This window comes from Sarcophilus harrisii, chromosome 2 (genome assembly GCF_902635505.1).
Source record: "Sarcophilus harrisii chromosome 2, mSarHar1.11, whole genome shotgun sequence".
NCBI lineage: Eukaryota > Metazoa > Chordata > Mammalia > Dasyuromorphia > Dasyuridae > Sarcophilus > Sarcophilus harrisii.
The window spans coordinates 490,804,847-490,820,284 of NC_045427.1; the positions used below are offsets into that span (position 1 = coordinate 490,804,847).

Genomic DNA, 15,438 nt, shown 5'->3' on the forward strand with positions numbered 1-15,438 from the left:
TTTAAGAAGAGGCTGGGTGACCCTGTGAAGGATGCTACAGAATTCATGGAAGCTTGAGTGACTGGCCTCTGTGGTCTGCCCTGGTTCTAGAATTCCGTGATTAGCTAAAGAAAGGCTGGGCAGTTTTCTAGATGCTTTGTCAGGCCTCCAGATTTTTTAGTGAAGCCTCTGACTAGTCCCTGAAAACTCTAGGCAGCAGCCTTGGCTTTTGACTTGAAACAAACATTTCCAACAAGCTACAAGACTCCCATCTGTTCACTGGGAAAACCACTGGCTTTGCCCTTATTGAAAATTAGAAGAGAACTTCCTTCCCAAGAGCCTTCTTCTCTCTCTCACCCCATGTCACACACACATACTTAACATAAATTTTTCTTTCTTCCTTTGGAAAAGTATGGAAGGGTTACTGGAAACAGCTTCTTCCTTGAACAGCTGCAGTAGGAGATGGGGGTGACAGTGGGGACTTGGATGCTAAATTTTAGTGAACTACAGAAGAATATAATACATAGGATGCTGCTCTGGAAGTTAGTTAGGAACCCTTGGATTTGAATCCCTGGGTGGCTCTGATCAAGTTAAATCATCTTCCTAACCTGTAAAGTGAAGGAATTGGACTCAGTGTCCCTATGGTCCTATGAATCTCAAGCTGACAGATCATGGTAGGTCCCTGGAGGGAGCTGGGAGTGTTTGTCCATGTTCCTGAATTTAAGTTAGGGTCAAATGGCCTGATGCATCCTTGGGATCAGGCAACTGAACAGAGAGAAAGACATCTTTTGGCCACAAGAGCACACCCCTGGTCTGCACCAAAATGGCTCTGAGCATCTCCCTCAGGGGATAGCAGCTTGGCCCCATGTGGGAACATTTGATGAGTTTGGGTATCTAAGGAATAATCTATTCAAAAATTACAGCAATAGAGTTTCAGAACTATAGAACTGAAGGGGACCTTAGAACATAGCAATATGATATCAGAGCTAAAAAGTCATTCGATTTATCCTTTTATTTTCCAGAGAGGGATATTGGTGACTTAAAATATCAATATTAGAAGGTATTTTAGAAACTTGATCAAGCTGACCAAACCAGTCACAAAGCCAGGACATAAATTCCTTTCTCCTAAGAATCAAGGCAAGCTGGTTCAGTGGAAAGATCATTGAATCTGGAATGTAGTGCTCTGGATTCCAGTCCTAGTTCTGCCATTGACCTATTACTAGCATCTGTCGCTGTGTGCAACATCCCTGATGAGGTCATCCAACTTCTGCTTGAATACTTCTAGGAATAGGGAGCTTTCTTCCCTAAGAAGGAAGCTCAGTTCGTTTTTTAAAGGCTCTGTTAGGAAGTTGTTCCTGATATGAATTTGTCAGAGGAAAAGCTAGAGCTAGATCCCAGTTCCACAACATTCCATATATATATATATATATATATTTTTTTTTTTTTGGCTCAGAAAAAAACCACTAAAAGTTATGGGACTTGTGTCAGATAATTGCCTCACTCTACTCAGGCATTATGTGTCATTCAGCAGAAACACTGGCAGATCTCTCTAGAGTAGAAAAGACCTAGTACATTGCAAAGTATATAACAAAGATTTAATAAATGTTTATTAATTGATTTATGGTCAAGATTCTACACTTCAAAGAATCACAGATAATACCTGTGTGATCTTGGACAAGATAATTCATTTCTGTGGGCCATGATTTCTTCACCTGTAAAATGAAGGTATTGGACTAGATAGCTTCTATAAAGTTTCTTCCAAATCTAAATCTATGATTATGTGATTTCAGAGTTGAAAGGGATCATCTGATTCAACTCCTACCTGAGCAAGAATTACAAAATGCTTTAAAAATCTTATCTCACTGAACCAAATCAGTTCCAATAGAGCAGTAATGAACTGAACCAGCTACACCTAGCGAAAGAACTCTGGGAGATGACTATGAACCACTACATAGAATTCCCAATCCCTCTATTTTTGTCCACCTGCATTTTTGATTTCCTTCACAGGCTAATTGTACACTATTTCAAAGTCCGATTCTTTTTGTACAGCAAAATAATTGTTTGGACATGTATACTTATATTGCATTTAACTTATACTTTAACATATTTAACATGTATTGGTCAACCTGCCATCCGGGGGAGGGAGTGGGGGGAAGGAGGGGAAAAGTTGGAACAAAAGGTTTTGCAACTGTCAATACTGAAAAATTTCCCATGCATATAACTTGTAAATAAAAAGCTATTAAAAAAATCTTATCTCACTCTGGCAGTGAGGACTTCCATGTTATAAATGAGGAGACTAAGGCAAAAAGTCGTTAAGTGACTTGCCAGAGTCACACAGCTAGGAAGTTTCTAAGGCTGCATATTCCTGACTCCAGGTTCAAGGCTCTACCCAGCCATGCTCTTGGCTTTATAACACAGGTGTTTGGTGGTCATTGAACCTTTGCTTACAAAACATCCACCGAGGGGGAATCTGATATGTCCCCAGGAAGTGTCTTCCACTTTTTGATAGCTCTAATTAATTTTCCTTATGCCAAATCCTTACCCTCCACAGTCTCTTCAAGATTTAAATGCTACAATATTTTGTCCAAATGCCTATGATTCTACCCTTAACTGCTTAAAAAGCAGGTGTTAGGATTACACTGAAAAAATTCCAGAGGTGCAACAATGAAACATTCTACCCACCTTTGGACAGAGTTCATGGATTCAATAAATATGAGTCATACATCATTTTGAACATGGCCAATGAGGGAATTTGTTTTGTCTATCTATATTTCTTAAAAGGATCTTCCTCCTTTCCTCCCTCTCTCCTTTCCTCCCTCCCTCCTTCCTTCACTCCTTCCTTCCTTCCCTTCTTCCTTCATTCCTCCCTCCCTTCTTCCTTCCCTTCTTTCCTCCTTACTTCTCTCCCTCCTTTCCTCCTCTCTCTCCCTTTGTTCCCCCTTTCCCTTTCCCTTCCTCCATCCCTCTCTCTTTCCTCCCTCTCTCTGACTCTCTGTCTCTCCCTCCCTCTGTTTCTGTCTGTCTGTCAGTCGGTCTGTCTGTCTCTGTCTTTTTCCCTCTCCCTGTCTCTTTCTCCTTCTCTCTTCCTTTCACTTTCTCTGTCTCTCTTTGTCTTTCTGTCTGTCTGTCTCTGTGTCTGTCTCTCTCTGTCTCTCTCTCTGTCTCTCTCTCTGTCTCTCTCTCTCTCTGTCTCTCTCTGTCTCTCTCTCTCTCATACAGATTTCTAAGCATTTTGACCTAGCCAACAGCAACCAGCAGAGGGCAGGACGGTTTCATTTGTTGTTTATAAAAGGCCTTCTGAATTGCTTATTTGAATATTGAGAAATTTCATTAGCAACAACAAAGACAAGCCATGTTTAAAAAGTGTCTACATTGTGCTTTGTCAATATTCCATAAACCCTTATTGTTGTTGATGTAATGGTTAATTAAGGCTATGGAACACTCATTAAAAGACATAGCCTATGCATCTTAATTACAACAATGTACTATTAATTAGTTATATGGATCACCCAGTAATGAGGCTTTTTAGTGTTGGAACAAACATTAAGGGCTGATCAATCATGTTCACAATGGTTTTGGTTCCTGGAAATTCTGTGTAATACTGCAGGGATAAGAGTCAAGGCAGATGCCTTTCCATGGGATCCTTTGTTCCTTGTACGGCATAGAACCACAAATCCTCCAATAAGACTTTAGAAAACCTTCATTTAATTTGTCCAAGTCATGGTCATTCTGCAAACACTTAGGTGAAGCTAAGAGGTGGGCTCCTCCATTGCGGCGATGTATCATTTACTCTCTGTGGACTTTGCTTTTGTTACATGCATGGGAATGACTAGGTAAACCCTCAGCTTCATCTTTTCCCTATGTGATATTTCATTGTTTTGGTGTTTAGACATTGATCCACTAAAAGCATATGTAGTTGGGTGTCTCCTTGAACAGCTGATTTTGATTTTCCTTGATATATTAACAAGTTCATTCATTTAGGAGAAACTGTACCTAATTTGCTTGTACTTTAAGGGAAACAACTATGTGCAAAGTCCTAGAGTGTAATGGCTAAACCAAGTCAATGGGAACAGTTTTCAATAATAATGATTCCCACCAAGCACTGCCAGGATGGGGGCTCAGAGCCATGTACCTGCCAGGAGGAAAGGGCCACACGTAGACATTCACATTACTTGCATCCTCTGCGACCAACAGGAGTTGTGAGACAGAGGGCTGGATGCAGGGGTTAGTGCCCCAATGGGGGTTAGAGCCCAGTGGGTGGCTGGGCATTAGGGCTCAGACTGTGGCCAGCCCAGTGGAGGGCGCTGTTGCCCTCCAGTTAAAAGGGGTCGTAACTCAATTCAATCCAACAAGTATTTACTAAATTCCAATTAAGTTAAACACGCTGGTAGGCTGGTGTTAGAAAAACAAAAATGAATTAATCCCACCTTCAATGAGTTTACAAACTCTTGGGGTGGGGCACAATTTCTACACAAAGAAATAAATACAAAGTAAGACCAAGTAATTTTAAGGAGAGAAAGCTATTAATAGGGAGGATTGTGCTTTAAGGGAAGCTAAGGATTCTCTATGGAAATAAAGGATTACAAGCATGGAAAATCACTTGTGCAGAGGGACAAAGGTGAGAGGTGGTGGAAGACAGCTGGAGGCCAGGCTGACTGTGATGGAGAGTACAGAGATTAGAATGAAATTAGACTGGGAAGATTTCTGGTAATTGACTTGTGGGGGACTTTAAGTCTGATGATTCTCTATTTTATCTCCTAAAGACACAATAGATAGCCATGGTGTGTGTGTGTTTGGGGGGAAGAGAGAGAGAGAGAAAGAAAGAGGGGGGAGAGAAGGAGAGAGAGAGAGAAGGGGAGAGAGAGACAGAGACACAGAGACAAAGAGAGAGAGAGTCAACTTTATATTTATATTTTAGGAATATCAATCTGGCAGACACATGGAACATTGGTTAGAGAAGGAAAACACACAGACAGGAAGACCAATTAAGAAGGTACCAGAAGATTTGAGGCATGTATTTGGAATGAAAGGGATATGTGTGAGAAATGTTGGGATTGACAAGACTTGAAACTCCAGTTGGATATAGTGGTAGTGGCAGAGAGAAAGGTCAAGGATGAATTCAAGATTGAGGACCCGGGTTTCTGGAAGGATAGTGCTGCTCTCAACTGTAATGTGGAATTTAGTAAGAGGAGTGAGGTGGGGTTTTTTGGGGAGAGGGATAGATGCCCAGCAAATACTAACATGATCATGTGGGGTTGGAGTTCAGAAACAAAGTTAGGGCTCTAGATATATAGATTAGGAAGTCTACATAGTTTATTATTGAATACGTAGGAGTGGATATCACCAAAGGAGGATGCCCACATTTAGCAGGTTATAGTGATCTAGCCAAAAAAGATTGAAAAGGAAAGGTCAGATAGGCAAGAGAACCAAAAGGAAGCTGGAAAATCAAAAAAGGACAACGTTTTCAGAAGGAGGGATGATTAACAGTATCAAAAGTTGCAAAGAGGTCAAAGAATGTACAAGTAAGAAAAGAGCATTGACTTTATAATTGAAAACACTGGAGATCTGTGATTTGGTTTCTTTGCTTCTGGTCTTTCATTTCTTAACTCCTGCCCTGCACAGTTATCAAAATTATCTTTCTAATGTCTTATAATTTATAAATTTATAATTTGTGAATATATAATTTCCTAATTATCTTCCTACGTGACCATATCATTTGACTTTACTCAAAAATCTTTTTTAGCTCCTTGTCTCAAGGTTAAAATATAAATTCAGTTAGGTATTTAAAATCTTTCAAAATCTGGTTTTAGCCCCTTTTTCCAGATAAATTTCCTATAACTCCTTTTCACACACTCTATATTCCAGCAAAGATAGTCTAATCATTTCTAAAACACAACATTGTCTCACCTCTGACACTTGTACTTGGAATGCACTTACTCTTCATCTCCATGCCTTAAAATTATTGGCTTCCTTTAAAGTTTAACTCATTGGTATCACCTCCCTCCGGAAGCCTTTCCTGATCTATCTGGTTAACTCTCTCTTCCTCCTCAAATTACCTTAAATTCACTTACTAATCAGTTTCCATGTTGTATATACTAGCAAAAATAAGCTCTTTGAGAGTAGGAGTCTATTTTTCATTTTTGTTTTGGGATACCTATCGCCTAGTACAGTACCTTGCACCTAGTAGGCAGCTATAGTTTGTGGAATTGTTTAGATCTATTTCTTTTCCATTCTCTCCACATTTTTCCCCACCAATCTTTTTATCTCCCTTCTATCCCCTCTCACCTTTCCTCTTTCTGCTTTTTTTCTTATCTAGAGAGTTAGATGAATGCAGATATGCATTAATATCTTTCAATGGGTAAAGGTGAGTTGTAGCTGTGTGATGGTGGTGGTGGTGTGTGGGTGTCTGTGCTGGTAGAGTTACCATTGTCATTCCTTTATTCCTCCCCTTTCTCCTCATTCAGAGTTTGTATTTCCAGATACTCCAACTGGCCCCCACAATCCCTATCCATGCTAGCCCATCACTTACTGGATCTTTGGTTTTTTATGAAGAACAGCTTGAGTCTCTCTTTGAAGGTGTTCTCATTGACATAGAACTCTACTTGTACCCTGCAGGAAAAAGAAAAAAAACAAGAGAAAGAAAAGTAGCTTTTAAGACAGGTTTGTACCTTGGGCTTCATTGTCCTTATTTAGAAAATGAGGAGGGATAGATGGACTCTATGATTTCTTATGGCTCCTTCTGACTCTGTCACTTTATATCCTAAAAATATAGTGAATATCCTCATGGGAGAAATGATAATAGTCAGCTAAAGCCAGTTTATTTTCAAACCATGGTCCCATTTTCCCAGGATATTAGATAAACAAATCTTAGAAGAAACAAACAAAAACATACCAGATTAATTATCTCTACAACATCTTCCCTATCCTCAGATTCTTGAAACAAGAGAATCCATTAAACGATCACTCTAAGGTTACACTAAATGCCAACTTTTCTCTAAGGGGAGAATATTCAGTATTGCCCTATCTATCATTTGGGATGGGGTGAGATTGACTGTGGGAGTAGAGGTGTGTGTGTGTGTGTGTGTGTTTGTGTGTGTGTGTGTGTGTGTGTGTGAGAGAGAGAGAGAGAGAGAGAGAGAGAGAGAGAGAGAAAGAGAGAGAGAGAGAGAGAGAGAGAGAGAAAGAAAGACAGAGACAGAAAGAGACAGAGACAGACAAATAGAGAGATAGACACATACACACAGAGAATGAGAGAGACAGAAACAGAAACAGAGACAGACAGAGATGGAGAAAGAAAGGCGGGGAGTGGGGAGGGTGAGGAGGGAAGGAGGGAAGGAGGAACAGTGAGAGGGAGAGAGAGAGACAGACAGAAGATATTTTGGTCTGGAAAAAGACTCAGTCTGCTTTAGAGGGAAACATAAAAGGGTGACTGTCCTGACATCTAAAACCTCTTGAACTATCTGCCTGCCATTTTGCATTCAATCTTGTAAGCAGATATAAGAAGTTAATTGAAAAAAGGCACTCTACTTTGTAAAAAAGAGATGGGAAATGCCCCAGAGAAGTCACTATCAATACAGGATTGGATCTTCTGCACCAGCTGCTCTTTGCTCCCTAGTCCAGCTTAACTTTGAAGGGCCAATGGCCAAAAAATGAAATCCTCATGTGTCTCCCTTATCCTCCAAACATAATTGGGAACCATTAATTGATATTGAAGTGAATGCCGTCTCACTTACCCTTAATAATGACTAACCCTGGCAGCTCACCCTCTGACTCAACTTAATTTTTAAAAAGTGTTTGAAAAATTAATTGGTCCCTAAAGCACATTTAATGTAAAGTAAGTCCTATAGACAGAAATTTATTGTCCAACAATTCAGCTGGGGCTTCCACAGTAGCTGGGTCTTTTCAATCAGCAAGGAGAAATTAGAGGCTAAAGGGCTATGAAATCTGTCATTTCAAAATTCAACTTAATGAGTACTTATTAAATACCTGTGTGTGCCTATCTCTATACTTATGATACTATGAAGAAGGCAAGTGAAGCAGAAAATACAGTGCCTTTCCTGAGGGAATTCATAGTCTCCTTTGGGAGAAAGGTTTCCTAATTATGAAGCAATTAGAAGATAGAGCAGGATAAAAATCAATTCTAATTTTCTGCCAAAATCCCACCCAATCACTTAGTCCCTGATCCCAGGATGTACAAGTTAGGAGAGCCTTATCCGACTTCCCTGGGGCACCTCCGTCCCTCTCTTATCTCCCCTATCAGATTTCTCTAAGCGGCTGCTCTAACCCTTTGCACTCTGCTTAAGTACCCAACTTCATCTCTAGCCTCTTTACTTTACCAGATGACCTCATCTTTTTACTTCACTGTGAAAGCTGAGCTACTTCATCTTCCTTCCTTCAAACTCTTCTCTACCTTCATCTTCCCGTAGAAAGAGAAAAGAAAGCAGAGTTCAAAGGATGGAAGCATTCAGTAATGGAAGGTCCACCTAGTTCAGCCTCATTTTATAGATGGGAAAACTGAGAACCAGAAAAAGGATGTTATTTGTTCAAGGTTACTCAAGGGACAATTAATAGAGATAGGATTCAACCCAGATCCTGTGAGTTCAAATTCTTTTTTTCAGAGCTGATCCTTTGAACTTTGTTCTCAATACTGTATTGTCTTGTCTCTTCCAAGATCTTGCTATGTAAATCTTCCATCTCTTAAATCTTTAATTTATTCATCTTCATTGCCCCCTTTCTCTTAGCCTATTCTAAGAACCAGTGTCACAAGAGCTAAGAAGGTGATGATTAGTGGTCAAAGGCTGCAGAGTAATGGTGGAGGATGAAAAAACTTTGGGGGCAGCTTTGGGGGCAGATGGTTTAAAGGATAGAGTGAGGGTCCTGAAGTCAGGAAGACATGAGTTCAAATCAAAGCCTTAGACACTTAACACTTCCTGGCTGTCTGACTGACCCTGAACAAGTCACTTAACTCCAATTGCCTCAGGAAAAAAAAAAGGAAAAAAGAAAAGAAAAACAACTTTGGATTGTAAGATAAGCAGATCACTAGGTACCTTTGAGATAGCAGTTCCACTAGTGTGTCAGGCTGTTGTCTAAATTACATTCTTAGATCTCCCTTATGCAAAAATCCTTCAATGTTCCTTGGAATCTTCTGCTCTTTTAAATTCTTCTTTCTTTTCTCTCTTCTACCAAATTTCCATTGCCTCACCACCCACTCACTTTTCAGCCCCTTTTAATTTAGAAAGCAACTTATATATGAAAATTGGGTCTCCCTGTCTTGTCCAGATTGAAAGTGCAGGGGGTTAGTTACAGCCCAATCTGTCCACTGATCAATGCAGTTCTGGATCTGTTGACTCCTTTTGTCAATTGAGTGGCTACCATGAGTTTAGGAACTCACCATGCTTCAATTAGTTCAGATTGGCCCAGATTAATTTAGTTCACATTGCAGCTCAGAACTCCCGAGCCCAAGAGATTCCTCAGCCTCAGCTTCTGGGATACCTAGGATTACAAGTGTGTGACATTTTGCCCAGCTATTATCCTATTCCTGAGTACTTTTCATTAATAATAAGAACTAACATTAATATATTGCTTTAAGACTTTCAAAGAATTTTGGATTAATTTTTATTTCATTCATAATAATAGCTGTTTATATAACATATAAAGTTTTTTTAAAGATAGATGAATGAATAAATTAGTGAATGAATGAATGGAAATATATAATAAGCTATTAATTGTGTGGTTCACAAGAACTCAGAAGGGATATAAAAACTCAATAAATAATCCCTGTAATTAAATTCCTCTGCAAGAGCATTTGGGTGACAGGAAAAAGAAGAAAAATACCCTTTGCTTGGAAAAGTTGCAGCTTATAGTGGATGGTATTGGGGAGGGAAGATATGTCCACAAATATCTATAGTGCAAGACAGGATGTGATGAGAATTTACAAGAGACTTGCAAAGTGCTATGGGAGCCTATAGAAGGGAGAGGTTGCATCCAGATGATGGAATTTAAAAAGACTTTCAAGAGGAATGATATTTAAATTATGCTTTGAAGAATAAGTAGAATTTTAACAAGAAGAGAATTAAGGGATGGGTTAATGGTAATTCATTTCAGGTCAAGGAATCACAGGATCACAGATTTAAAGCTAGAAGGGTTAGTAAAGGCCTTAAAATCAACTCTTTCATTTTATAAATGAGGAAACTTAGGTCTGTATTCAGATGTCATCATTTCTTTTTCTGGAGGTGGATAGCATTTTTCATCATGAGTCCTCTGGGATTGTCTTGGATCACTGTGTTACTGAGAAGAATTAAGTCATTCATAGTGGATCATTTCATACTACTCCTGTTACTGTGTACAATGTTCTTCTGGTTCTGGTCACTTCACTCTGTGTCAGTTGATGTAAGTCTTTCCAGGTTTTTCTAAAATCATCTTACTTGTCATTTCTGATAGATTTAGTAGTGCTATTGCTGAGTCAAAGGGTATGTAGTTTTGTATACCTTTGAACATAAAAGATTGGAGCAGTTTACAACTCTATCAACAATACATTAGTATACCTATTTTTCTATATCCTCTCTGGCATTTATAATTTTTTTCTGTCATGTTAGCCAATTTGATGAGTGTGAGATGGTATCTCAGAGTTGTTTTAATTTGTATTTCTCTAATCAATAGTTATTTAGAGCATTTTTTTTCATATGACGATAGATAACTGATTTCTTCATCTGAAAATTGTCTATTCATATGCTTGGACCATTTATCAACTGGAGAATGACTCAGATTCTTATAAATTAGATTCAGTTCTCTACATATTTAAGAGCTGAGGCCTTTATTAGAGAAACTTGTTTTGTTTTTTTTTTTTAAATCCCCAGTGTCCCACTTTCCTTCTAATTTTAGCTGTATTGGTTTTTTTTGTTTAAAAAACTTATATTATAATTAATTTCATTCATAATAATAGCTAATGTTTATATAACATATAAAGTTTTTTTTAAGTACTCTGTATTATTTCATTATTCATTATAACACCAATTGTTTCATCCCTAAATTGGTTCCTCAAGCTGCTTGAGGGAAGGGAACACTACTCTTTGCTTCTTTGTTCCACAGCCTTGGGCACTGACATATTTAATATAGTCAGTGTTATTCATCTATTGGTATTGCTTTTGCTATTTCATTGAAGTGAAATATGGAAATCTGTCCTTTCATCCAATTCCCAGTTTGGGACTTAAAGGAGATTTTAATTTTTTTTTTTTTAAAATAATGAGTTGCTCATCAGAGAGCTTTAATTAGAGATTATTTACCTCTAGCTCTTCAGCAAAATTGAGAATCTAAAGTCTTAGGAGAAAGCAGCCGATGTGCTAGAATAAATAGCTGCCTGGCAGGATTTGCATTCTAAAAGAGCACTTTGGAGAAGGTAAAATTTATTCTAAAGGGATGGTGGAATTTCAGGTAGTGAAATATATTTGTTGCTCTAATTTACCAGCTCTGGGGCAATTTCCTTCTGAAGGAGTAACAATACCTAGTTCCAGTCTTTCTCTCTATCCACACTTCTGACCTCCTTTTTTGGTGACTTCCATATACTCAAAGACTCTACCTCCCAGTTTGCCAATCTCCTCATCTTGCATATTTGACACTTTCACTCTACTTCAGATATTTACAGGTGTGGAGATAATTTAGAGCTTATCATCCATGATTGTACTGCCTTCATGATTCCACACTCTGAAATCCTCTCTCTCCATCTCTTTCCCTCCTTCCCTCCCTCCTTCCCCACCTCTTTCTCTCTCTGTCACTCTGCCTCTGTCTCTCTGTCTCTGTCTCTCTGTCACTCTGTTGCTGTCTTTCTGTCACTCTGCCTCTGTCTCTCTGTCAATCTGTCTCTTTGTCTCTGTCACTCTGTCTCTGTTTCTTCCATCTTCAACTTATCTATCAACTATGACCCCATATCCCTCTATTCCCCTTAATTCACTTAGTTTATCCTTCCTGCTTTGGCCTCCTTTTCCTTCCCTTAGACGGTTGTCTTGATGGTTGATCAGCCTCAGCATTCACTAATAAAACCCGAATCCTCTGGCCCATATCGTCAGAACGACTTGTCACATACACAGATTATGCCCACCACCCACCATCTCCATTCCTTTTATATGCTGCTGAATGCTCTCCGAAAGAAATCACATAATGGCGCCCACTGGGTTAACTACAAAATTGCTATTGAAGCTAAACTAAGCCTTTGCTGCTGCTTGGCCATGCTTCAATTCCTTCTTGACTGACTCTCTGCCACATTTTCTGCTTTGGCTATTCCAAACTTTCTTATCTTTTCTTAAACCTCCCCTACCATGTCCTTCTCCCTCTTTCTCAGCAAAGAACTTTGCTTTCTATTTTACTAAGAAAATAGGAGTCATTTGTCTGAAGTTTACCCATCTTCCTCTGGGGTTCCTTAAAAACCCCACTTTAACATCCTCTATTCTCACCTTCTTTGACCCAGTTTCTGATGAACTGTTTTTCATCAATGCACACCTTATCCCTTACCTTCTCCATGAGCTTGACATCTTCTTTTACTCCTATTCAATAACTCCTTATCTGTTCTCTTCTTTCCCCTTACCTCTACAAATCACTTAAGCCCAGTACATTATTTAAAAACAAACAAAAAGGCACAATCACAAAATTTTACATGACTCTGATCTCTTCTCAAATTATCATCCTATATCTCTTTTTCCATTCTCTATCAAACTTCTAGAAAGATTGTCCATACTTAACATCTCCATTTATTCACTTTTCACATTCTTTTAAGATCCTTGTAATCTGGTTTATGTTTTCTTCTCTCTGCTCACAGAGCCCTACCCTAGTTGTGGCTGTTATCATCTGTCTCCTGGACTAGTGCAATAGTCTCCTTAATGAAAATCATTCTTCTTTCCAATCCATTCTCTACTCAGAGTGATTTTTCTAAGGATGTCTTACAATGTCATCTCACTCTCCATTAATATAAGGACCAATTTTTAAAAATCATTTTCAATTTATCATTTCAAAAATTTTAAACTTAATTTATTATTTATTTTTAATTTATATTTTTGTGTAAGTTTTATGATTAGTACTGTAGTTAATGCAATTTATAAATAAGTTAATATATACATATATAGGATACCCCAAAATGTATTATTCATATGAGTAGATGATCAAAAGTTTGGCGATCACCATCCTAGTAGAATAGAAACCCCTTGAGAAGACAGAGATTGTTGCATTTTTATAATTGTATTTCCAGCATCCAGCACAGAGCAGTCACTTAATAAATGTTTTTGAATTGAGTTGAACAAGAGAAAGAAAGTTAGAAAGAAGAAAGGCAATATATTAAAAAAATGAAAACCAAAAGAAAGCAATAGCTTATGAGCTTAAGTGACAAAGGCAAGGGAGAGAACAAAAATAGGAGGAAGAGAGAAGAAAATTGAAAAGAAGGGAAAGGAAAAAAAAAACAGAGGGAGGAAAGTAAAGAGAGAGAAAAGGGAGAAATGTGAAGGGGAAAAGAAAGCGGCAATAAGGAGAGCTGAAAGGGGAGGCAGAAAAGTAGAAGAGGAAATGGAAGATAACAAGGGAGGAGACCTAACAGAGGAGAGAGAGATATGAGAGGCTGAGAACAATGCCTCTGTTGCTAGGATATTTTCTGACCAATCAAGTCAAATCCTCCCTTCACTATATGCCTCCTCCCCATCCCCCCATGCTCTTAGGAATAGTAAAGTACCAAGAATGATCTTATTGTCAAGTTTTTTCCAGAGTCTGTCCTTCACCTCCATGATAGAATGCTCCTAGGGAAAACAATCTCCTTTAGTGAAAGGGTGAAGAACTGAATGAATTAGTTAAGGTTGCCCACTAGTAGCCAGATTTCTAGAGGAAATGTTCAGGAAAAAAAAAAAAAAGACTATCCTTTTTCATAAACTTCTCTGTAAGTTAAGATTTTGGACTATTTCTAGTAGTGAGGAAAGACTCTGTAGAGGCATCCATATTCTCTAGCATCCTGATTCTTGTGACCAATAGCAATTATGAGAAAGGTAATAGAATTAAGGTTTAGTTGAGTCTAAAGTCAAAGTTCTTTCTGTGGCCATATTTTAGGGTCAAGCTGTGGCCACAATTAATTATTACAACAGCCATTTACATAGCATTTTAAGATATGCAAGAGAATTTATACATTATTATCTAACTTATGAGAGGCAGGTTGGTATAGTGGATAAATAAGGAACCAGAAAGTTTTGGAATCAGTTTCTGTCTTTGAGCAATATGAGCTATGTGATTCTAGGTAAATTTCCTGACATCTCAGTTCTCTTGAGACTGCAAATTGCAGAAAATCACTAACTTATAATGGTGGAGGGAGTTTCCTTCTCTGAGAATTCTCTATATCAATGAAACCATAAGCCCAATGCTTATTTTTATCATCTTATTCAGGACCATAGGTTTAGAGTGGAAAGAACCTTAAAGACCATCCAGTACAAAAGGACGCTCAGAGCAGTTGTGATGTGTCAAAAGTCACACAGTAAGTGTCAGATGCGGGATTCAAATCCAAATCTCTTCTGTCTCTCCTAACTAAGTTCATGAGAGTCCACGCATCTTTTACCACCTTGTACAGAGACTTATCCTATGACCTGAAGAAAATGTAAAATTTAGCTAAGTGTCTATATGGGTAAAAGGTTACAGTTTAATAGAAAGACATCACAAAAAGAGATACCCATAAAATATACAACATTACATGACAAGCATGCAAAAAGAAAATGCTGTTCATTTTAACAAACATTTACTAAGCATTTACTACATGCTATAATAACAATTGTAATAACAATAATAGATATTTCTAGAGAGCTTTGAGGTTTGCAAAATCATTTATATATAAAAGTTTTCCTTAAGCATAGCGCAAAAACTTTGAGATAGCCTGTATCATCTCATTTGAACCCCAAGATGGTCTTGTACAGTAATCATTATAGAGATAGTCGTCTTTCCATTTTAGAGATAAGGATTCTCAGGCTCAGAAACATTAAATGATGTACCCATAATCACATAGCTAGTAAGGATCAGAAAGGGGATTCGAGTTCAGGTTTTCTGGACCAAAAATCTCTCACTTTGTGCTGTGTTCCAGGGACCTAAAAATGTAAAAAACCAACATAATTCTTCCCCTCAAAGAGTTTAAAATATACTAGGTATACTGGGAATTTTGTGGAGTAGGATATGACAAATACACAAATGAATTTCTTACAGCTTAATGTTTGAAATCTTATTAACGGTCTTTATTTTATTGTTTGCTAATGGTTATTTCTTCTCCCCAGGACCCTATTTCTTCATGTGCAAAATTAGGGGTTGGTCTGGATGATCTGTATATTACATTTTAATATAGCAGTGCCTTCTGGCACTGGCACAGCTTGCATTGGCAATTGTGGGTAGGTTCAGAGTGCTATGTTAGGACAGATATTGAAAAACTTACTGTGATAAGGGTACTGCAATATCTCA

General features: G+C 38.2%; 1 protein-coding gene across 8 annotated transcripts in view; it reads right to left on the reverse strand.

Annotated features, from left to right (window-relative positions):
- KCNT1 (potassium sodium-activated channel subfamily T member 1) overlaps window positions 1-15,438 on the reverse strand; it is a 221,020-nt gene that overhangs the window by 75,134 nt on the left and 130,448 nt on the right. For all 8 annotated transcript variants that reach the window (XM_031954966.1, XM_031954969.1, XM_031954967.1 and 5 more), the window contains one exon: window positions 6,509-6,588. In XM_031954966.1, the coding sequence (XP_031810826.1) occupies window positions 6,509-6,588 (80 nt within the window). The remainder of the gene's footprint in view (window positions 1-6,508; window positions 6,589-15,438) is intronic.